This window comes from Musca domestica, unplaced genomic scaffold (assembly GCF_030504385.1).
Source record: "Musca domestica strain aabys unplaced genomic scaffold, Musca_domestica.polishedcontigs.V.1.1 2, whole genome shotgun sequence".
Taxonomy (NCBI): domain Eukaryota; kingdom Metazoa; phylum Arthropoda; class Insecta; order Diptera; family Muscidae; genus Musca; species Musca domestica.
The window spans coordinates 29,445,150-29,469,163 of record NW_026712249.1 but is presented as its reverse complement, the minus strand read 5'-3'; the positions used below and the strand labels follow the sequence as shown (position 1 = coordinate 29,469,163).

General features: G+C 33.9%; 1 protein-coding gene across 2 annotated transcripts in view; it reads left to right on the top strand.

Annotated features, from left to right (window-relative positions):
- Positions 1 to 17,298, top strand: part of LOC101900024 (mucin-17) — a 167,913-nt gene extending 150,615 nt beyond the window's left edge. For both annotated transcript variants that reach the window (XM_059122052.1, XM_059122053.1), the window contains exons 4-9: positions 12,755 to 13,080; positions 13,136 to 13,286; positions 13,359 to 13,955; positions 14,011 to 14,357; positions 16,598 to 16,929; positions 17,014 to 17,298. In XM_059122052.1, coding sequence (XP_058978035.1) covers positions 12,755 to 13,080; positions 13,136 to 13,286; positions 13,359 to 13,955; positions 14,011 to 14,357; positions 16,598 to 16,929; positions 17,014 to 17,149 — 1,889 coding nt within the window. In that variant the 3' untranslated portion in view covers positions 17,150 to 17,298. The remainder of the gene's footprint in view (positions 1 to 12,754; positions 13,081 to 13,135; positions 13,287 to 13,358; positions 13,956 to 14,010; positions 14,358 to 16,597; positions 16,930 to 17,013) is intronic.
- The last annotated feature ends 6,716 nt before the right edge of the window (positions 17,299 to 24,014 follow it).

The following is a 24,014-nucleotide window of genomic DNA, read 5'->3' as shown; positions in this document are numbered from 1 at the left end:
TCATTTTAAATTTATAAAAAAATGTTTATTTTATTTTAATAGGATTTTTTTTTTGTCTTTTTTCGACTTGATGCATGGAAGCAACCTAACACTTTATTTTAGAGAAAAAGTGTCAATGGATTAAATATTCTACACAAAATTTCACTAAAAGTCTCAGAATAAACTATATGTCTAGGTATTATAGTTTTAAAGAAAATTGCTTTCAAAATGTACATATTAAAAGTGGAAAATATATTTCTGCGTTTTTGTCTGTTTAAAATTAAACGTTTCTAGTCTGAGTCAACATTTGCCATAACACTTCATATTTTGGGGAAAGTGTCAAAGGAAGAACTGTTCTTGATCAAATTTCATTATGAGTCTCTGAACAAAAGAAATTTGTTTATTTAATATATACCATAAAATAATTAGCATCCATTTTGGTATACCTTCTTCTTTATCTAAACGACTTTTTCTTGGCATAACGAAATATAAAAATATTTTAATGAAAAAGACTTTTAAAGTCACTATCCCTAGAAAGCCTCAGCTCCATGGAACAACTTACTAAAATACACCCCTAAATAGAAAACATTCCTGAGTTTTCTTTGGAAAAGGAACTCATAGTGAGAATTGAAATTAATTTTTCTCGTTTTATAATCTCTCGTTTTTTTAATTTTATTTTTTTTTTGTGTTTTTTTTTACAGCTTCTTAAACATTTTATTCAATTTACAATCGAATGATTCATTAAAATCCGACACATTAATTAACATCATATTGACACGCTCAGCATAGCTGTAGGATAATTCACAGCGATAATTCACGGCATTGACGAAAAACATTTGTTTAAGTTCTTGCACTGAGGTTGTCATTTTCTCCAATGGCAGAGACGAGAAAAATATTTCAAATGTCGAATGCAAAGCAGTTAGATCGGCTAATAACTGAATAGCGGTAGCATTAACCTCTTCGCCCATCGTATAGAGGGGATCGAATACGCGCAAGGCCATAAGACTACCCAGGGAGCTCTGTTTGAAAATATCCTCATAGGCCACATGGTAAAATGGTGGCCTCAATAGACCATACGGCAAGAGCAAGAGATTCGTGTTCATGACATATTTGGGACTTATTTCCCACATGGGCATCATGTAGGTGGGAGTTTTAAAGAATAACTCAAAATTGGTCGGGTTGCTGCCGGCGAGTTCCAGGTTATAATAGAATCGCAGCATTTTCAAATAATTACCATAATAATCGTGGGGATTCAATTTCAAATTTTTATAATTTTCTTCCAGGGATTTTTCAATGTTTTCCGCGGGTAAATTGCCCACTTGTATCTTCATTGTCTGCAGCCTGGTTAGGAATTCTTGGGGTATGATTTTATCCTTGTTCAACATTTCCAGGGTTTTGTTGACATTTCTGATAATATTCTCAAACATCTGGTGTATTTTCGGTACTTCTGCCACTAGCTCTGGATGCAACTCCCTGTAGATCCATTCCGTGGCCAAGGTGAGAAAACTTCTGGTCTGACTCATACATTCTGTGGGTTTGGCCCATTTTTGCGACTTTTCCAAATAGATTAGGAAGCGTACTTCCAAATAACGACAAATGAAGGCATCATCATACTCCTTCAATAGCTGATCCAAAGCCTCCAAACAGCCAACATTATCTATGGCCAACTCCACATTGCTTAGATCCTGACCCTGCTGAGATCTCCTGAGAGCCATTAGATATTTCCTAAACCAGTCATAGGGTAATTCCTTTAATTTGTAGATTTTCCCCTCCCGAGGCTCTGGCATTTCGATTTCACCGAATTTATTTTCAAACTCATCGATCATCTTCCATAGATCCACAAAGTCCATGGTGCCCGGGGGCAGGGTTATGCTGCTATTTAAATACTGCATGTTATAGACACTGACATAACCAAAAACATTTTTGGAGTTATTCTATTGCTCGACCAGGAGATCATTGAAACCATATTTACGGAAAATAGCCAGGGTGGATGGCCAATCGAAGACAGCACCTTTAGCATCCATTGGTGTGAGCAGGGCCCACTTCATATTTTCCTCCCTTTCCATCCATTGCATAAATTTCAAATGCTGAAATTCCTTATTATCCCGACAGGACACATAGAAATCTTGCACCAGTTTAACATAGTCCGGTTCATTGGTCATTGTAGTAGTTTCCAAATATTCCCTTAGCTCCTGGATGGCTTCAAAATTGATCATGCCCGTTATGGAGGTATAATTGGCCATGTGCTCGGTGTGATTGGCGATCCACTGGGAGCAGACATGGGGATAGAATTGTGTGCAGGGGCTGAAGATGTCATCTAAATTGTCCATTAAATAGCTGCGATGTTTTTGATTGACGACATTGTGGTCCTCATTGGGGCTTCCCAGTACCACTCCCAAAATGACTACCACCAATAGCGGTTGGAAAAAGTTCTTCATGCTTTTCTGGTCCAGATCACGATTCCTCTAATTTCAAAACCAAACTAATGTTAAAAATTAATAAAAATTCACTATTTATAGGAATTGAGAAAGTTGCAGTTTAACTTTTTTTGTGTTAAGCGTGTTCAAACATATCTCTCACGCAAGGTCAAAGGTGAAACGAAATTGTTTTCTTTTGTGCAAAATTTTGAAATTATCGCAAAACTCTCGTTATCTCAAGTTTGGGGACAAGAACGAACACAACTATTTTAAATACAGGGTATTCCAAAAAGATTATATTTGTTTTTTGAATTACGCCGCCACATGTGGCCATTTTACAGGTCATCTTTTGATTTTAGTTTTAGATTTTTTAAACTTAAAGAACCAATATACTGTATACAATAATATATACGTATATATATTTATTTATACTTTGGTACTTGGGCGTTTTGTTTTTTCTTTCAAAATTTTGGGAAGCGTCTAAAAGTATGCTATAAAAATGGTTAAGATAATCTAATATTCAAATTGAATACTATGAAAATCTCATGGAATTTTCCACAGTCCATATTGGCTGCTGCAAAGTAGAATTTTAAGAAAATTTACTGCGAACACAGAAATGGTCTTAAATTTGTCCAAAAAAAAAAAAGAGAGTTTTTGGAAACAACCATAATTGATACGTTTTTTTTTTTAAGGGTACGTATTAAGTTTATAAATTTCTTTTGGTCAGGAACTCATAATGAAATTCGGTGTAGAATACTTCTTCCTTTGACACATTCCCCAAAAAATGAAGCATTAATGGAGAAATTGGCTTAGATTAGGAACGTCTAAAATTACCAGTAAAAAATGTTAACACATAATTTCCACTTTTGATACCTAAATTCCGAATGTAATTTTCATAAAAACTATTATACTTAGACATAAAGTTTATTTGGAGACTCATAGTGAAATTTGGTGTAGAATATTTCCTTTTTTGAGACTTTTTGCCTTAAACAATGTTTTATGTTACTTTTATGCATCAACTCATAAAAAGGCCAAAGAACATTCCATAAAAACGAAAAAGTTTTTTTTTTTTATAAACTGAAAATTAATTATATTATTTTACGATACATATCAAGTTTTGACAATTCTTTTGTTCAGAGGCTCATAATGAAATTTGATCTAGAATATTTCTTCCTTTAACACTTTCCCCAAAAAATTAAAATTTATGGGAGATTTTGACTCAAAAGAGAAACGTATAAAATTAATAGACTAAAATGTAAACACATTCCTTTAAATATATGAATTTCGAATGTAATTTTCTTAACAGCTATTGTACCTACATATATAGTTTATTCTGAGACTTATGGTAAAATTTTATGTAGAATATTTCCTCCATTGACACTTTATGCCTAAAACGTAGTTATATGTAATTTTTATACATCAACTCGTGAAAAGACCGACAATAATTCCATGAAAAATTAAAACGTTTTTTTTTATAAACTGAAAAATAAATTGTATTATTTTACGATACATATCATGTTTAGACATTTCTTTTGTTCGGAGGCTCATAAAGAAATTTGATCTGGAATATTTCTTCCTTTAACACTTTCCCCAAAAAATTAACTTTTATGGGAGATTTTGACTCAAAATAGAAACATATAAATTGATAGACAAAAATATAAACATGTAATTTCCACTTTTAATATATGAAGTTCATTTGTAATTTTCTTAACAACTAATGTACCTACATATATAGTTTATTCTGAAACTTTCGGTGAAATTTTATGTAGAATATTTCCTCCATTGACACTTTATGTCTAAAACGTAGTTATATGTAATTTTTATACATCAACTCGTGAAAAGACCGAAAATAATTCCATGAAAAATGAAAACATTTTCTTTTATAAACTTAAAAATAAATGTTATTATTTTACGATACATATCATGTTTAGACATTTCTTTTGTTCGGAGGCTCATAATGAAATTTGATCTGGAATATTTTTTCCTTTGACAATTTCTCCAAAAAATTAAGTTTTATGGAGATTTTGACTCAGAAGAAATACGTATAAAATTAATAGACAAAAATGTAAACACATAATTTCCACTTTAAATATATGAATTTCGAATGTAATTTGTAATATTCGGAGACTTATGGTGACATTTTTTGTAGAATATTTCCCCTATTAAAACTTTCTGTCTAAGACAAAATTTTATTTTACTTTTTTTGCATGAACTCGTAAGAAGGCAAAAGAAAAATCCATGAAAAATATTTTTTTTATATAAACATAAAATTAATTATACATATTAACTTTAGACACTTCTTTTGTTCAGAGGCTCATAATGAAATTTGATCTAGAATATTTCTTCCTTTGATATTTTTCCCAAAAAATTATCTTTTTTGGGATATTTTGACTCAGAAGAGATACGTATAAAATTAATTGACTAAAATGTAAACGCATTCTTTCCACTTTAAATATATGAATTTCAAATGTAATTTTCTTAACAGCTACTGTGTCTACATATATAGTTTATTCTGAGACTTATGGTGAAATTTTGTATAGAATATTTCCTCCATTGACACTTTTTGCCTAAAACAAAGTTGTACCTTACATTCATGCATCAACTCGTAAGAAGACCAAAGAATTTCCCATGAAAAATAACAAGTAAAAAAGCTGTAAGTTCGGCCGGGCCGAACTTTTAATACCCTCCACCATTTTGTACAAATTTGGCAATTTCCAAAAAATAAAACCCGTTAAAAATTCTGTTAAAATCTTAAAAATACCGAATGCTTATACGACGACGTGGGCCTGCATAGGCAACTTTTGTCATAAATTATTACAATATTTAAATTCGAAACTTGAAGAAAAATCTGTTTATAATGAAGCTGAAATTGTCAAAATATCGAATATGGGGGGTACCGTTATATGGGGGCTATACGAAGACGTGGACCTGCACAGACAATTTTCTGGCATGGGCTGAAGCATCCATTGCAAACTTCAAATGCCAAATTTGAAATAATTCCGGTGAATAATGTCGCTAAAATCATCAAAATACCGAATATCGGGAGGTACCGTTATATGGGGGCTATATGATAACTTGGACCTACATGGCCCATTTACGAACTTAACCTGCCTACTGGGAAAAAATACATGTGTGCAAAATTTTAGCCTTCTATCTCAACTTGTTCAAAAGATAGCGGGATTACAACAGACAGACAGACAGACGGACAGACAGACAGACACACAGACAGACAGACGGACATGGCTAAATCGTCTTAGAATTTTACGCTGATCAAGAATATATATACTTTGTTGGGTCTGACATGAATATTTCGAGGAGTTACAAACGGAATAACAAAATTAATATACCCTCCATTGTATGGTGGAGGGTATAATAACGTTTTTTTATGAACTTAGAATTAATGATATTACTTTACGGTACATATTAAGTTTAGACATTTCTTTTGTTCAGAGACCCATAATGAAATTTGATCTAGAATATTTCTTCTTTTGACATTTTTCTGAAAAAATTATCTTTTTTGGGAAATTTTGACTCAGAAGAAATACGTATAAAATTAATAGACTAAAATGTAAACACATAATTTACACTTTAAATATATGAATTTCGAATGTAATTTTCTTAACAATTATTGTACCTACATATATAGTTTATTCTGAGACTTATGGTAAAATCTTGTATAGAATATTTCTTCCATTGAAACTTTATGCCTAAAACGCAGTTATATGTAATTTGTATACATCAACTCGTAAAAAGACCGAAAATAATTCCATGAAAAATTAAAACGTTTTTTTTTTATAAACTGAAAATTAATTGTACTATTTTACGATGCATATCATGTTTACACATTTCTTTTGTTCGGAGGCTCATAATGAAATTTGATCTGGAATATTTCTTCCTTTGACATTTTTCCGAAAAAAATTATCTTTTATGGGAAATTTTGACTCAGAAGAGATACGTATAAAATTAATAGCCTAAAATGTAAAGACATAATTTCCACTTTACGAATGTAATTTTCTTAACAACTATTGTACCTACATATATAGTTTATTTTAAGACTTCTGGTAAAATTTTGTATAGAATATTTCCTTCATTGACACTTTATGCCTAAAACGTGGCTATATGTAATTTTTATACATCAACTCGTGAAAAGACCGAAAATAATTCCATGAAAAATTAAAAACTTTTTTTTTATAAACTGAAAAATAAATTGTATTATTTTACGATACATATCATGTTTAGACATTTCTTTTGTTCGCAGGCTTATAATGAAATTTGATCTAGAATATTTCTTCCTTTGACATTTTTCCGAAAAAATATCTTTTTTATGAAATTTTGACTCAGAAGAGATACGTATAAAATTAATAGACTAAAATGTAAACACATAATTTCCACTTTAAATATATGAATTTCGAATGTAATTTTCTTAACAGCTACTGTACCTACATATATAGTTTATTTTGAGACTTATGGTAAAATTTTGTATAGAATATTTCCTCCATTGACACTTTATGCCTAAAACGTAGTTATATGTAATTTTTATACATCAACTCGTGAAAAGACCGAAAATAATTCCATGAAAAATTAAAACGTTTTTTTTTATAAACTGAAAAATAAATTGTATTATTTTACGATACATATCATGTTTAGACATTTCTTTTGTTCAGAGACCCATAATGAAATTTGATCTGGAATATTTCTTCCTTTAACACATTTCCCAAAAAAAAACTTTTATGGGAGTTTTTTACTTAAAAGAGAAACGTATAAAATTGATAGACAAAAATATAAATACGTATAAATTAAACTTTTAATATATTAATTTCGAATGTTATTTTCTTTACAACTATTGTACCTACATATATGGTTTATTCTGAGAATTATGGTAAAATTTTGTATAGAATATTTCCTCAATTGACACTTTATGCCTAAAACGTAGTTATATGTAATTTTTATACATCAACTCGTAAAAAGACCGAAAATAATTCCATGAAAAATGAAAACGTTTTTTTTATAAACTGAAAAATAAATTGTATTATTTTACGATACATATCATGATTAGACATTTCTTTTGTTCGGAGGCTCATAATGAAATTTGATCTGGAATATTTCTTCCTTTAATCCTTTCCCCAAAAAAAATTAACCTTTGTGGGAGATTTTGACTCAGAAGAGATACGTATAAAATTAATAGACAAAAATATGAACGCAAAATTCCACTTTTAATATATGAAGTTCATTTGTAATTTTCTTAACCACTATTGTACCTACATATATAGTTTATTCTGAAACTTTCGGTGAAATTTTATGTAGAATATTTCCACCATTAAAACTTTCTGCCTAAAACAAAGTTTTATGTTACTTTTATGCATCAACTCATAAAAAGGCCAAAAAAATTCCATGAAAAATGAAAACGTTTTTTTTTTACAAACTGAAAATTAATTGCATTATTTTACGATACATATTAACTTTAGACCCTTCTTTTGTTCGGAGGCTCATAATAAAATTTGATGTAGAATATTTCTTCCTTTAACACTTTCCCAAAAAATTAACTTTTATGGGAGATTTTGACTCAGAACAGATACGTATAAAATTAATAGACAAAAATGTGAACGCAAAATTCCACTTTTAATATATGAAGTTCATTTGTAATTTTCTTAACAACTATTGTACCTACATATATAGTTTATTATAAGACTTATGGTGAAATTTTGTATAGAATATTTCCTCCATTGACACTTTATGCCTAAAACTAAGTTTTATCTTACTTTCATGTATCAACTCGGAAGCAGACCAAAAAATTTCTCATGAAAAGTAAATCATCATTTTTTTTTTTTTTTGAAAAACTTAATATTAATAATATATTTTACGATACATATTAACTTTAGACACTTCTTTTGTTCAGAGACTCATAATGAAATTTGATCTGGAATATTTCTTCCTTTTACACTTTTCCCTAAAAAATAAATATTCAGGGAGATTTTGACTCAGATTAGAAACATATACAATTAATAGTAGAAAACGTAAACACCTAATTTAAACTTTTAAAATAAAAATTTCGAATGTAATTTTCTTAACAATTATTAAATTTAGATATGTAGTCTATTCCGAGAATTATAATGAAATTTGGTGTAGAATATTTCCTCTTTTGAGACTTTTTGCTCAAAACGAGATTTTATGATACTTCCTTGCATCAACGCGTAAAAAGACCGAGGAAAAATTTATCGAAACAATTTGGAAATATATTCCGAGTTTTTTTTGGCCATATTAATACAAATATTTTTTAAAAATATTGGAAATAGAGATTTATTTTCTATGGCGACTTATGGTGAAATTTGATGAAGAATATTTACGTCTTTGATGGCATCCTTCTAGCATGATGCTTTGTAGGAGAATTCTTGGCGTTTTGGTAAGGCTTAGACTTTTGATGTATTCCGGGATCTTTCATATAATTTCATGACGAATATTTTTGCAAAATATTTTCACTTTCTGTCACCCCGTTCAAAAGGAAATTTTTAACCATTTATTGGTAAAAAAGACAGGTTCGGTGACTCACTTGAGGGCTCAAAAATAATCATTGTATTGTTAGCAGTGATACTCCCACAGACACTATGTATCTAAATTGAAAGAATTCCAAAAAATCTTAATTAAAAATGGTCCAAAAATTTGGAAGGGACCCCTATTCTCTCCTCCGATTTGGTTACTTTGTGTTGTAAATTTTAAAAACTTTTTCTTATTCTTTTACTTTTACTACTTTTTTTAAAATCTACTGGGATTATCCTGTAATCTTGGAAAATTTTGAATTTTAACACATAGTACATGCCCAACAAAGTTATTGCACATAAAATCAATTTTTTTTGTTGGCTTTAGTAAAAAAACGTACATTGTTTTTTGTTTGTATTTTTTTATATTTTTTTGCATGAACAAAAAAAAAAATAACGAAAACATATCGCATACGTAAAGTTAATGCCTCCCAGATGAGTAGTTTTGAATGAAGAATTTGGTGTTTCAAATGTTATCTCAAGGTCATCGTTGTGTTGCAAATTGTTCACGTGCCTAGACTGGGAGACAACAAACATATCTGGGCGAATCAATGCAGCAATTAGAATATTCACATTCTTTTCTATACTGGTTCAGATTGGAAAAGAAAGTCAGAACAGATAAGAGTAACAAACAAAACAAGAATGGTCAAAGTCAAATATGTTGATACCCTATATTCCACAATAGCATAATGGCGACATATTGGCTTGTTTGTTCGGGATACCATAGTATTTTGTTGTTGCAAAATGGTCAGGCCTTATCCCTTTATTGTTGTTTTTATAAAAACAACGTTTGTTTATTAGTGGAGAACGATGGTAGTGTTTACCAGGGGGTAAGGAAGGAAATACCTAGGTTTCGGAAAGAGCCACCAATCCTCATTAGTTACCTTGTTTTTTGTCTGGGATATTCTCCCCAGAAGTTATTTTAAAAATAACTTCTATGACAAAAACATTTTTTTACCCATGTGACGAGAACGTAAGCTCATAGAAGTTATTATTATACCCTCAGCCATATGGCTACAGAGGGTATATATCATTTGATACGGCCTAAACGTGCCTAGTCGAAATAACGGATTTAGACCCTAGGTCTCTTTGGACCAAATCCGTTTCAGAACATTTGGAGTCGATCTAGCGATGTCCGTCCGTCTGTCTGGCTGGCTGGTGCGCACGATAACTCTCGAAGGGAGTATTCGATTTGGTCCAAATTGGCTACATCGTAATATTTTTGTCAAACTTAGATCGAGTTCGGAGATGGGCAATATCGGTCCACTCCTTCTGGTACCTCCCCCACAAAAGGTCGAAATTTTCAAAAAATATATTTTTTGCACACGAAGAGAAAGGATAATCCGAATTTGCTCCAACTTTGCAAATCCTAATATTTGCGTCAGTGCTAGGTCAGGTGTGAAAATGGGCAATATCGGTCCACTCCATCAAGTACCTCCCCCACAAATGGTCAAAATTTTGAATAATTACAATCTCATTAAATGTGATGTAAAGGTCCGATTGTCTTCAAATTTCACACATCCTAATATTTGTATTAGCCCATGGTCTGGTGTGAAGGGGGAATACATCGGTCCACTCCTTCTGGTACCTCCCCCACAAAATATTGAAATTTTGAGTACCCATGAAGCTCATAAATCGCCAAATTAACATCCGATTCCATTTAGACTTGGCACATCTGTCGAAATATTTATATCATATTTTGGGTCCGATAGGAAATGGGCAATATTGGCCCATTCTTTCGAGATCTGCTCCATAGAGGGTCAAACGTTTGAATAACCTTAACACTAGTAAAAATATATTTAGATAATCGAACATAGGCTGAGGGTATATCTCTGGCGGCAATACCGACTGATACTTTTTAACTTGTTTTTAAAATAACTTCTGGGTAATATATATTCCTAAAAAATATCACGTCTCACGGGCCAAAAGTATTTGTATAAATCCTGAAATTGTAATTTGAAAATATTAAAAAAATGGAAATCTGCAACAGGTGGCTCAAAATTTTCCACTAACAAAAATTCACCTAAAATATTTATTTTTTGCGAGGAATGAATTCATTCGCCCACTCAAAACCCGAAATGCCAATTTAATGGGGATTTTGTTGAAAATTCGAAAGAAACCTTCAAAACTCCCACTGAGACCACCCACAAATTTCAAATTGCAGCACATTTAATCCAGACTGAAAATCATACCCCCTGAGTTATATGGGACGTTATATGGAGACTATGCCCGTGTCTGGGCCGATATATTTTTTCTTACAAAACATCCTGGACAATTTCTAGGCAAAATTTTAAAGCTCTATATGTTATAGTGATGTGTATACAGGGTGAGATAAAAAAACTGCAACAAAGTCAAACGCCATAATTTTTAAATTTTTTTTTTAATTTTATTAAATGTCGGAAATAGCATCAAATTTTAGAATAAGTTTAGATTTGTTCGAATTGGTCACCTTTGGCACGAATTATGGCCTTCAAACGGCCAATGAAACCTTCACACGCTGCCCGAATTTTGCTCTGATATATTTTGGTCCATTCCCGGCGAAGCGCTTGCTTGAGGTGATCGACATTTGGGTATTTTTTAGTGCCAACCTTGCTTTCCAAAATACTCCAGACACAATAGTCCAACGGATTGGTATAAGGAGATTTTGGTAGAGAAGCGAGGAACCCCATTTTGTAACTATTTTTGAGTGGTGCGTACTGAGTGCTGGTAATGAGTCATGTTGGAATGTCCAAAGTCTGCAGCCAAAATTTTTGCGTGTCCAAGGCTTTCATACACCTTCCATAATATTTTCTCCATAATATTCGCCATTTATCCTGATGCCACGGTCGATTAAGACGAGCGGAGAGCGATAATCGGCTGTTATGACGGCCGGCGCTTGAGTTCTGGTGGCCAACCGAAGGTGCACATTTTCAGCTGCCCTCTTTGGCAAGAAAATACGATCATTTTGTTTGATTAAAAACTGCTGGACAACGAATGTTTTCTCATCGGGGAAAACCAAATTCGGAAATGCGAAACAACTCTTTAGCTCTTTTGAGGCTATTTTCTTTTTGGAATTTCTATGACATTACCCAGAGCTCATTTTTCAATATTAGCCGAATTGAATATTGCGATATGTTCAGCTCACGAGCCATATTTCGGCCACTGCGACACGGGTTTCGATCAAGTCGCTTCTTTACTTTTCGAACCATTTCTGCTGATGTTGCTGTTTTCTTCCGTCCACTTCCTTGACGTCGGGCTACGCAACCAGTATCACAGTAACGATGGTACGAGACACAAAAGATTTATTCACATTTAAATGCTGGAGTGCTCTGTGGGTAGTCACTTGCGGTTTTCCACCCGAATGTATTTCATTACGAATGACTTTTTTTTGGAAAATTCTCACCAAAATGCATTGGTACGCTTGTAAACAATATAATGGGCTGTCACTGGATTAATTTTAATAGCTGTCGGACGAGTGGCTTAGAAATGACAGCAGTCTGAAGTTGGTTGCAGTTTTTTCATCTCACTCTGTACATGCATTATGATATAATGCGTTTCTATGAAGTTTAAAATTGTGTGTAGCGCCTAAAAGTATGCTATAAAAATTCAAAAATAAGAGAAAAAATCGAACTCAAAACTAGACCTATCCTCTGGCCCATCAATGGCTAAATATTCTCGGCTCTTTCAAAAATATTCGTAAAATGCATTTGTAAATTCTCAAAATAGGTACTTCAGATCTCCGTGACCCATGATCCTATATGACATTTCAGCTATGTGTCCATACCTTCCAAAATCAAACACAAGTTGTTAATCCAATTTTCTCCCATTTCCATTTTACATTTCCAGAAGATAAACCCGAAGTTGTGGCCGTTGAAGGTGGCCGCTATGATGTCTACATCAAGGAACGTCTCAAGCGCAGTGTCTACTGGGAAAGTGAACCCATCGAGGTGAGACGTTGTTCATGGTTCTACAAAGCAGTCGATTCCAAATATATACCCTATGAAGAGAGCACCGCCGACGTCCTGGAGGGCGAATATAAACAGGCAGCCGAAAGTGGGGTGTGGCATAAAACCATAATATTGGGTATGGGCGAACAGGTGGTGTTCCATGGTCCCACGGTTATTGTACACTTCCAGCAACAACAAAATCAAGATGCCTGGGGTGGTACAACGGTAAGGACATGTCCTCAATGGAAGATGTCTAAAATTAAATGCTGTTCTCTTTTAGCAAACAACCACCAGACCGCGAGTGGTGAAGCGGGATCTTGACGACTTCAATATTGCCCAGGGTGAATCCCAGAAAGTGGATCATCTACTCTTCATGGTTCATGGCATTGGTTCGGCCTGTGATTTGAAACTGAGATCGGTAGAGGAAGTTGGTAAGCTAACAACAACAATTACAACCTACATTCCAAGCTTAAATTAAATACTCCCTTTTTGTCCCATTGCAGTTGAAGATTTCCGCACCATTGCCCATCAATTGGTCCAGTCGCATTACAAAAATTCCGCCGATTTGGGTTTGGTGGGACGCGTTGAAGTCCTGCCCATATCATGGCACAGCCACCTGCACTCCATCGAATTGGGCATCGATGAGAAATTACGTTCCATTACCTTGGAATCTATACCGAAATTGCGCAACTTTACCAACGACACTCTGCTGGATATTCTCTTCTATACCAGTCCCACATTCTGTCAAAGGATTATGAATTCAATTGTAATGTCGCTAAATGACATCTACATGAAATATCGTCAAAGGCATCCTGATTTCAGTGGTGGCGTTTCCTTGGCTGGCCATAGCTTGGGATCATTGATACTTTTCGATTTGCTGTGTCATCAAAATCCCATCAAAGAAAGTGAAGAAAAGAATCTCGAAAATCCCGATCAACAATTTCTTAGCCAAGGCAATTTGGCAACAGATAGCAATCAACAATTGGAAGCAAAATCGATTAGTTATACCATGGGTCCAGCTGGCACTGGACAACCGTTCATCAATTACGGGCAATTGATCTTTCAGCCCAAGAAATTCTTTGCCCTTGGCTCGCCCATAGGTAGGTGGGATAAATACTTGTCATAGATTGTAGTTAACGAAATTTCCTTTCCTAGGTATGTTTGTCACCATTCGTGGCATTGATAAGCTTGGCCTGGACTTCCGTCTACCCACATGTCCCGGTTTCTATAACATTTTCCATCCCTATGATCCGGTTGCCTATCGCATTGAAGCTTTAGTCAATCCTGATTTAAGTGGCGTACGCCCCGTCCTAATACCCCATCACAAGGGACGCAAACGCATGCATTTGGAATTGAAGGAGACTATGGCGCGTGTCAGCACAGATTTGAAGCATCGTTTCTTGGATAAGTTCAAAAACACATTAGATAGTGTCAACTTCTTTGGACCCCTGGCCAAGTCGAAAAAGGAAACGGAGGAAATGATGGAGAAGGAAGTGCAAAAGGTGAGTGGGACAAATGCGGATTTTTTGGGAATTGTTGTGGGCTGCCTGATGGGGATTTTTTGGGAATATTATGGGGCTGCCAGTTAGGAGGTTTTTTGCAATATTTTTGGGCAGCCTGAAGTGGATTTTTTGGGAATATTTTTTTGGCTGCCAGAGGGAATGTTTTAGGATTATTTATTAAGAATATTTTTCGGCCACCAGGCGTAAATTTTTTGGGACTATTTTTGATCGGCCGGTAGATTATGTAAGTGGAGCTACATAGTGAAAAAATTTCCACCTCTTCCACATTTGTTATGAAGGTTCCCTGAGATCCTTAAATTTTAGATATATTGTGTCTTCGACAAATATTACTATTCAAAATTTTGTCGAAATTTTTTAATTTTAACCCTCAAGCGAGCCAACAAGGAGTGTTTTTGTCTTTTTTCAAAAATGGTTATAATTCGGCAAAAATAAAAAACGGCAAAAAATTTTTGTCATAGAAAATTCTACTATACAGGGCGAGATGAAAAAACTGCAACCAACGCCAGACTGCTGTCATTTCCAAGCCATTCGTCCGACAGCTATTAATATTATTCCAGTGACAGCTCATTATATTCTTTACAAGCGTACAAAAGCATTTCGGTGAGAATTTTCTAGAAAAAAAAATTATTCGTGATAGTGTGATTACTTTGGAAAACTACAAGTGGCTAATGTTAGAACACTTCACTTGTTGCCCGACGTCAAGGAAGTGGACGGAAGAAACCAGCAACATCAACAGAAATGGTTCGAAAAGTAAAGAAGCGATTTGATCGAAACCCACGTCGCAATGGCCGAAAAATGGGTCATGAGCTGAACATATCCCCATATTCCATTCGGCAAATATTGAAAAATGAGCTCGGAGTAAAGCCATTGAAATTCCAAAAAGTCCAAGAACTTACACCGCAACAGAAAGAAAATAGACTCAAAAGAGTTAAAGAATTTGGTTTGGTTCTCCGATGAGAAAATATTCGCTGTCCAGCAGTTTGTAAACAAACAAAATGATCGTGTTTACTTGCCAAAGAGGTCAGCTGAAAATGTGCACCTTCAGTTGGCCACCAGAATTCAAGCGCCGGCCATGGTGATGGTATGGGCCATAACAGCCGATGATCGCTCTCCGCTCGTATTAATCGAACATGGCATCAGAATAAATGCCGAATATTTTCGCGAAAGTATTCTGGAGGGTGTATTAAAGCCTTGGGAATGCAAACATTTGTGGCCGCAGACCTTGTAATTTCCAACAGGACTCAGCACCATAGCACTCGCCACCCAAGAACGGTTACTTCATTTTCAGCGCACAATGGTCGCTTCATTTTCAGCGCACAATGGCCACCAAAATTCCCGGATACCAATCTCCGTTGGACTATTGTGTCTGGAGTATTTTGAAAAGCAAGGTTGGCACTAAGAAAATACCAAAATACCACCTCAAGCAAGCGCTTCGCCGGGAATGGACCAAAATACCGCAGAGCAACATTTGGGCAGCGTGTGACGGTTTCATTGGCCGTTTGAAGACCATAATTCGAGCCAAAGGTGACCAATTCGAAGAAATCTAAACTTATTCTAAAATTTGATGCTATTTCCGACATTTTTTGCTTTCATTCAATAACATTTAAAAAAATGTAAAAATTATGGCGTTTGACTTTGTTGCAGTTTTTTTATCTCACCCTGTATAAAGGCCTAACCAGGATTTCTAGCATTTTTTGAGTTTTATTCATATTTTCCACTTAATGTTCCAAAAAAGTTTTATGTTCTTCAGTCAAAAATTGACTTCTTTATATAGAGCCTTAACAACATACAAGGTGACGCCAATGTTTTGAGCTATTTTTGGCAGATTCATTAATGGAGAATTTTTCATCAAAAATTTTTGACCAATTCGTCAAGATTTTTTTTTTAATATTTTTAAGCCACTAGTCGTGAATTTCTTTAAAGGACATTTTGAACCACTTGTCGTGGATATTTTTTTTATTTCTAAGAGATTATACAAAGGTCGTGAACTTATTTTAAGTTACCTATCGTGAAAGTCATAGGACACCTAATTCCCAATTCTTGTTTTATGAAAATATGAAATGAAGAAAAGAAATGAAAAAATGATGAAGAAAATATATTACATCAAGCTATCCATGGCTTTTTAAGATTTTTTTCAGCAACTTACAATCTTAAACTTTTTTAAGAAAATATTTGTGTTCTGATTATTTAATCGTATCTCTTTCACTTCTTTTCTGCAGGTCATTGAAATGCAAATGCAAATGGAACGTCAAGGCAGTGGCGGCAGCCAACAACCATCGCAATCACAAACGCCCAATCAAGATCACCTATCCCCAGGTGATGAGCCACAGCAAAGTAGCAGCAGTAGTCAACAATTGCCATTGCCGTCACATGCCCCGCCACGTGCACGCACCGATTCTGTGTCCACGGCCATATCCGATGACATGGTTGAAATAGATTTCCCCCTGGGCAAATTAAACGATTCGAAACGTATTGACTATGTGCTGCAGGAGGCACCGCTGGAATTCATTAATGAGTATATTTTTGCGCTCAGCAGTCATGTGTGTTATTGGTGAGTTGGTTTATGCAAAAGAAAAAAAAGTAAATAATTAAAATACGCTTTGCAATTGACAATGTTTTCTATTTCCAATTGCAGGGACTCTGAGGACACCATACTCTTTGTTATGAAGGAAATTTATTCTGGTCTTGGCATCAGTCCCGATAGCCAAGTACCCCAGCAAACAATGACAATTGAACGTCCTAGTTCTCGTAATAGTTTATCACAATCATAGAATTGAAATTAAATACTTTGTAAACTTATTTCTTCTTTAATTTTTGTCACCATATATATACATATGTCGTCGCCTCTAAGTGTTGTTTATTAATATTTGACTTTATTTGTGCATTATTTGTTATATCGATTTGATAGAAATAACGAAAATTAATAAGAAAAATGAAAACATATTGCTGCTATCACAAAATTATTTTGAGTATATCACAAATGGGATCCAATATATTTTCAATTTCCAATTTTCCCACTGAAATAGTGAAACAATTTTTTATGGGAGATGAACTTCTTAAAAACAAAAATCTATATATTTCTTTATATCTTCTTTCTGAGGGAGAAGAATTTTTATTGCTATGAAAATATTTAAATTATTGTAATGATTCGAACAAAATTTCGAACTATGGAGAACATATACATACGTTTTGTTATATAGCCAATAATATATGTAGTATAATTGGGAACAAACCAATAGATAATAAACGTGAATTGTTATACATAGACTTCCAACATTGTAATTAAATCTTAACGTATTTAAATTATTGGCAAACTATTAAACATTTGTAGTGGAAATTGTACGCGTTTCCTTCGCCACACTCGATGTATGTTGATACGAAACAAAATGTCTCTTTGTTTGGATCCCATTTTTTGTCTTATTATATATATATTTTTTATAATTAATTCAGCTTGATAATAATCACATTTTCCAAAATTACATATAATATATAGAAAATCTAAAATTAAGGGTAACTGGGTATAGTCTCAAAACGAATACAACAATTCTCCGTTTTTAATAATTTTTAAATAAAATATTAAAACAGAGCAAAAATTGTGTTATTTTTACACCCTCAACCATTCTACGGAAGGTATATTAGCTTTGTCATTCCGTTTGTAACTCCTCGAAATATTCATGATAGATCCTACAAAGTACATATATTCTGGATCAGCGTAAAATTCTAAGACGATTTATCGATGTCCGTCTGTTTGTCTGTCGGTTGTAATCACGCTCTCTTTCGAACGAATTGAGATAGAAAGCTAAAATTTTGCAGGCAGTTTAAGTTCGTAAATGGGCTACGTCGGTCTACGTTTTCGCATCGTCTTAGAATTTCAGCGTAAAATTCTAAGACGATTTATCGATGTCCGTCTGTTTGTCTGTCGGTTGTAATCACGCTCTCTTTCGAACGAATTGAGATAGAAAGCTAAAATTTTGCAGGCAGTTTAAGTTCATAAATGGGCCATGTCGGTCCATGTTTTGGCATAGCCCTCCTATAATGGTACCTCCCGATATTCGATATTTTCATGATTTTAGCGACATTATTTACGGGAATTATTTCAAATTCCGTATTTGAAGTTTGTAATGGGTACTACTACTATAGCCCATGACAAAAATTTTTGTATGCACGTCCACGTCTTGGAATAGCCCCCATATAACCCAGTAGGTAGGTTAAGTTCGTAAATGGGCCATGTCGGTCCTCGTCTTCGTATAGTCCCAATATAACAGTGCCTCCCCGATATTCAGTATTTTTCATGATTTTAGCGACATTATTTACCGGAATTATTTCGAATTTCGTATTTGAATTTATCAATGGGTACTACAGCCTATGACAAAATATTTCGTATGTAGGTTCACGGCTTCGTATAGTCCCCATATAACGGTTTTCATTGAAGTGGTAGTTTTCGGAAACTCTTCAAGTTTATTTAAAATGGTGGAGGGTATTAAAAGCTCGGCCCAGCCGAACTTAGCTGTTTTTTTATCTCACCCTGTATCTGGCAAATCTGGCAACACTATGCCTGAGTAGTCGTGTTTTTTTTTCATTGCGGCTGATCATTCGCTAAATTATCTTTTTTTATTCGCACTGATCGTTGTTATACATTTCGCTGCACTAAATTCTTGCAATTTATTAATAGTCCGACACAAATTACCTGGAGTTCGTGTGATAAATCATTTAATCATCATCATTTTCATCAAGCGGTTTCTTATTGTGGCGTTCTTACGTAACAATTTTGCTGGTTGCTTATTTCGTTGTTCTTGATTGCTTTTGTTGCTGCTATTTCTTGTTGCTGTGCTGCCGTTTGCTGCGCTGTTACGTGTTTAAGGAAGAAAAAATGACGAAGTGTGGTGCTTGTGATGAGACTATTACAAAAACTCAGGGGAGTATATTGTGTGGAGTCTGTAACAAATGGCTACATGCCCCCTGTGCCAAGATTAGTGATAAAAACTTATTAGCGTTGCGTGCTATGAAATATACGCATTTCATTTGTGCTAAATGTAATGGAAACACCCGCACCAATCACAATAGTGACAGCATTGCTGATGAAATTCGCAATTTAAATGCCAAATTTGATGGGTTTATATTGAATAACCAATCAGAACAAAATTCTATAAAGACAGCACTTGATGATATAAAAAATGAAATGTCTTCGTGTTTCACTGAAATTAGGAGTGACATAAAAACTTGCAACGATCGTATTAATCATGTGGAATCTAATGCATCATCAAAACTATCTGATCTGCAAGCTGAGATCAATTTGTTGCATCGGAGACTGAACAGAGCTGACATGTTAATTGGTGGATTGCCAGCGGGAATCGAAGATCTTCTTGCCCCTGTTCTATCCTTGGGTACATTTTTCAACGTACCAATCTCTAGCAGTGACATTAGCCACGTATCTTACATAAGCAAGAAGGCACAGATTCTGGTCAAATTTAATAATGTGCATGCCCGTGACTGTATGATGAAGGAATACTTCAAAACTAGATCACTTAAGGCGTGTGATATAATGGATGGAGCCTGTAGGGATTTAACTAATCGTGTGTATCTTAACGAGCATTACTCGCCAGGTGCAGCTTACCTCAACTCAATTTGTAGAAAACTTCAAAAACAAAATATTATTACAAAATTTAAAATTTTGAACTCACATGAGCTGAAAGCCAAACTAATGTTTCCGGACGGCAAAGTATTGTTTGCTGACGTCAAGAATGCTGCCTCGCTTTTGAATGAATCCCCAGATGTTTCCACTTAAGCAGTATTTGACACTTTAACATTTTTTTAATACTTGCATTTCAATAACTAGTTTCCTAATATTGTGTAGTAGATCTCATTTCTTAGAATTTTATGATCAGCTGTATGAGTATGTTAAGTTTGAATTCGTTTTAAATGCATTTATATTGTATAGTATTAGTTTTTTATTTCGATTCTTGGTTCCCCCCCACAAACTGTTTTTTGATTTATTATGCCCTTACGTGATAATCTAGGTCCAGTCGTGAATAATAACTCATACATAAAGGATGTACTTTGCCCATTTGACCGCAGTTTCAAGTTAGCTCATCTAAACTGCCGAAGTCTTAAACCTTTGTCAAAGATTGAAGAGTTGAGGCAAATCTTAAGAGATGGCATATTTCATATTTTTGCAGTCTCAGAAACATGGCTGTCGGCTGAAATATGTAGTAAAGCTGTTTCCTTGCCTGGATATAAGTTCTGTCGGAATGACCGACATCGTCCTGGCAGAGGTGGGGGTGTAGGGATATTTATACGTAGCGGAATTTCTTATAAAGTTGTGTTGAAAGTTTCAGAGTTAGGATGTGAGTCGTTATTTGTCGTAGTGCATTTTAACAATATTCAAATATTGTTTGGTGTTGTCTATTTGCCCAATGGAAATTTAGTTGAATTTGAATGCCACCATAGAGACCTATTTTCTAAATACTCCAAAGTTTTCATTTTAGGGGATTTTAACATCAATCTCTTTGACACATCCAGAGCCAATGCTTTTCGTTCTATCTGTGCCCAGTATAATATATCTATCGTACATAATTCCATGCCCACACATTTTAACTTAGGTAGAAGATCAACCTCACTTATTGATTATATGCTTACGAGTGATAGTTCATGTGTGAGATATTTTGATCAGGTTCAATGTCCGTCTGTGTCTGACCATGCTCTTATTTTTGCATCTATAGATTTCGATGTCCATTATCTGCCCGATTTTATAGAGTTTCGTGATTATAACAATATTAATTGGATTAGGTTATTTAGCTTTCTTGAGTCCTTTGATAATAATGCAATGTCTAATTCAATCGATGCAAATGAAAAATGTTCTTATTTAGGTGGTTTGCTTGCTGATCTTTTTTCTTGTGTACCAATTGTTAGAAAGAAGGTACAGTTTTCTCCAGATCGTTGGTTTATGGCAAGGGACGTAACTTTTGCAAGATCTGTAAGGGATCTAGCATATACTGCTTTCCAGAGAAATAAGTCTCAGGAAAATTGGGTAAAGTATTGTAGGTATCGTAACAAAGCAAGGACAGTTATTCGTAGGAATAAAAGGAGATATTTTTCAAAGCTTTTTGGTAATATGACTTCGTCTGAAATTTGGAAAGTGCTCAGGAATTCGGGATGTGTGCAACATGATAGCGCAGAATTTGATATTGATGTCAATGATATAAATACTTTTTTCGCACAGGCCAATTCTACGTCGGATGATAATTTTGATATAACTCAATTTAATGACACTACTTCGTTTTCCTTTAGATGTGTTTCTGTGGTTGAGATTTTTGAGGCGGTTAATAAAATTAAGTCGAATGCGGTTGGTATTGATGGAATACCAATCCGCTTTATAAAACTTGTCATTCCTTACATATGTGACTATATTTTGGATTTGGTCAATTTCATCTTGACTTGTTCCTCTTACCCATTAGCTTGGAAAAATGCCCGAGTAGTTCCTATACCAAAAGCTAAAAACGTATATAGTCCAGATGACCTACGTCCAATATCAATCCTACCAGCAATTTCAAAAATTATGGAAGTGATCTTAAAGAATCAAATTTTGGAATACACTTCAAATATGATATCTGACACACAGTTTGCATTCCGGCAAAGGCACAACACCACACACTTACTTTTAAAAGCCACTGATTTCATCCGCCATAATATTAATGATCGAAAATTAAGTGTCCTTTTATCTCTTGATCTGTCAAAAGCGTTCAATTCCATTAACTTTGCTCATTTAATCACTAAATTAAGAGATAATTTTAATTTTTCTGGAACTGCCTGTAAACTGATTTATTCATTTATCAGAGATAGATCACAGTTTGTTGCTATCAATGGTAACCAATCTGACCCAGTGAGTTTAAATAGTGGTGTACCGCAAGGTTCTATACTGGGACCACTATTATTCCTTCTTTATGTTAATGACTTGCGTGATACCATGCAGTTCAAATCTTGTGAAACGTTGCAGTTTGCTGATGACATTTTCTTCATTTTAACTGGAGATAGTGATAACTTATCTTTGTTCGAAAGCAATGTAAATGAATGTCTGCAGCAATTCTCTAATTGGGCATCGGCGAATTATCTTACAATTAATCCGTCAAAAACTAAGACTTTGATGTTTGGTAGGGGGAATAATATGGCTTCCGATATAAATGTCCATTTAAATTACAATAATATTGAATTTGTTACTCACCACAAAATTTTAGGTGTTATAGTGGATAATGAGCTTTCTTTTAGACAACATATTGATGCTTTATCTGGGAGAGTTTGCTTTTTGTTGAGAAAGATCTATTCCGCCAAATTATATATGCCTCTTCGTATTAGAAAATATTTAGCTCATGCTGTGCTGATGTCTAACATTCTATATGGTTTGGAAGTAATCTCGGGTTGTATCGGGATCAGTTTTACACGTTTACAGAGAATTTTAAATTCAGTTGTGCGTTTTGTTTACAACGTTCCCCGAAGGAACCATATATCTAGATATGTTAAACTTTTTCTGGGGTGTTCTTTTACCGATTTTGTGTCTTATAGGATTCTTGTTGCCTTTTATAATATTATCAAATGTCGCACACCAACATCTCTATACAGTCTTTTTGTGTTTTCTCATTCAACAAGAAATCCTCAAATAGTTATACCAAGGATTTATAGAGATGTTTGTGCGAGATCGTTCTTAGTTAGAATTGCACGGAATTGGAATCTATTACCCTATGAACTGAGGATATTTTCCCACTCTAATAATGTTTTTAGGAAGAAACTTTTTATTCATTTTGCTTCTTTTGAGCTGTAGTTTTCTTTTCTAAATAGCCATGCTTCTGATTTTCTGACTTTTGGTGAAATGATCTTTATATTGATTGCATTGTATTACAATTATTTGAGTTATTGTTTGCTTGGACGCTATATTTTTCTTGTCTTATTATATTATTATGGCTGGGGAGCCAATGAAGAGAAATTATTTTATAGTTTTAATTTTTTTTGTATTTAATTATAAGTATTAAATACTCAGGTTTTGCTAGCTATGTAATATGATTTTATGGTCTTAGAGGCCCTGTATTACACAAATGAGTTTGAATAAATAAATAAATAAATAAATAAATATATTATAAGTGGCAATTTATCACGTTTCCATTTTAAATCAAAATCTCCCAAAATACTTCATTTTTTGGAGAAGTGTCAAAGGAAGAAATATTTAAGATCAAATCTCACTATCAGTCACCAAAGAAATAAAATCTCTATCTCCATTAGTTATCAGGATAATATTTACATCAATGTTGCCACCAACATAAAAAACGCGAAAATAGTTCCAATTTTTTTGATAAATTTCCACTCGGCCTTTTTGATGCCTCTAGGTAACCTAAATATTCATTTTAGGCAAAAAGTCTTAAAAGAGGAAATAATCTACACTAAATTTCACCTTAGTCTTATAACAAAAGGTTTTCCTAGGTGTAATCGTTTTTTAGAAAATTACATTTGAAATGTATTTATCAAAAGAGGAAATTTATGTGTTTACATTTTCTCTGCGTTAAATAAAAAAGTTTACATTTTTAATCAAAATCTCCCAAAATACTTCTTTTTTTGGAGAAAGTCTCAAAGGAAGAAATATTCTAGATCAAA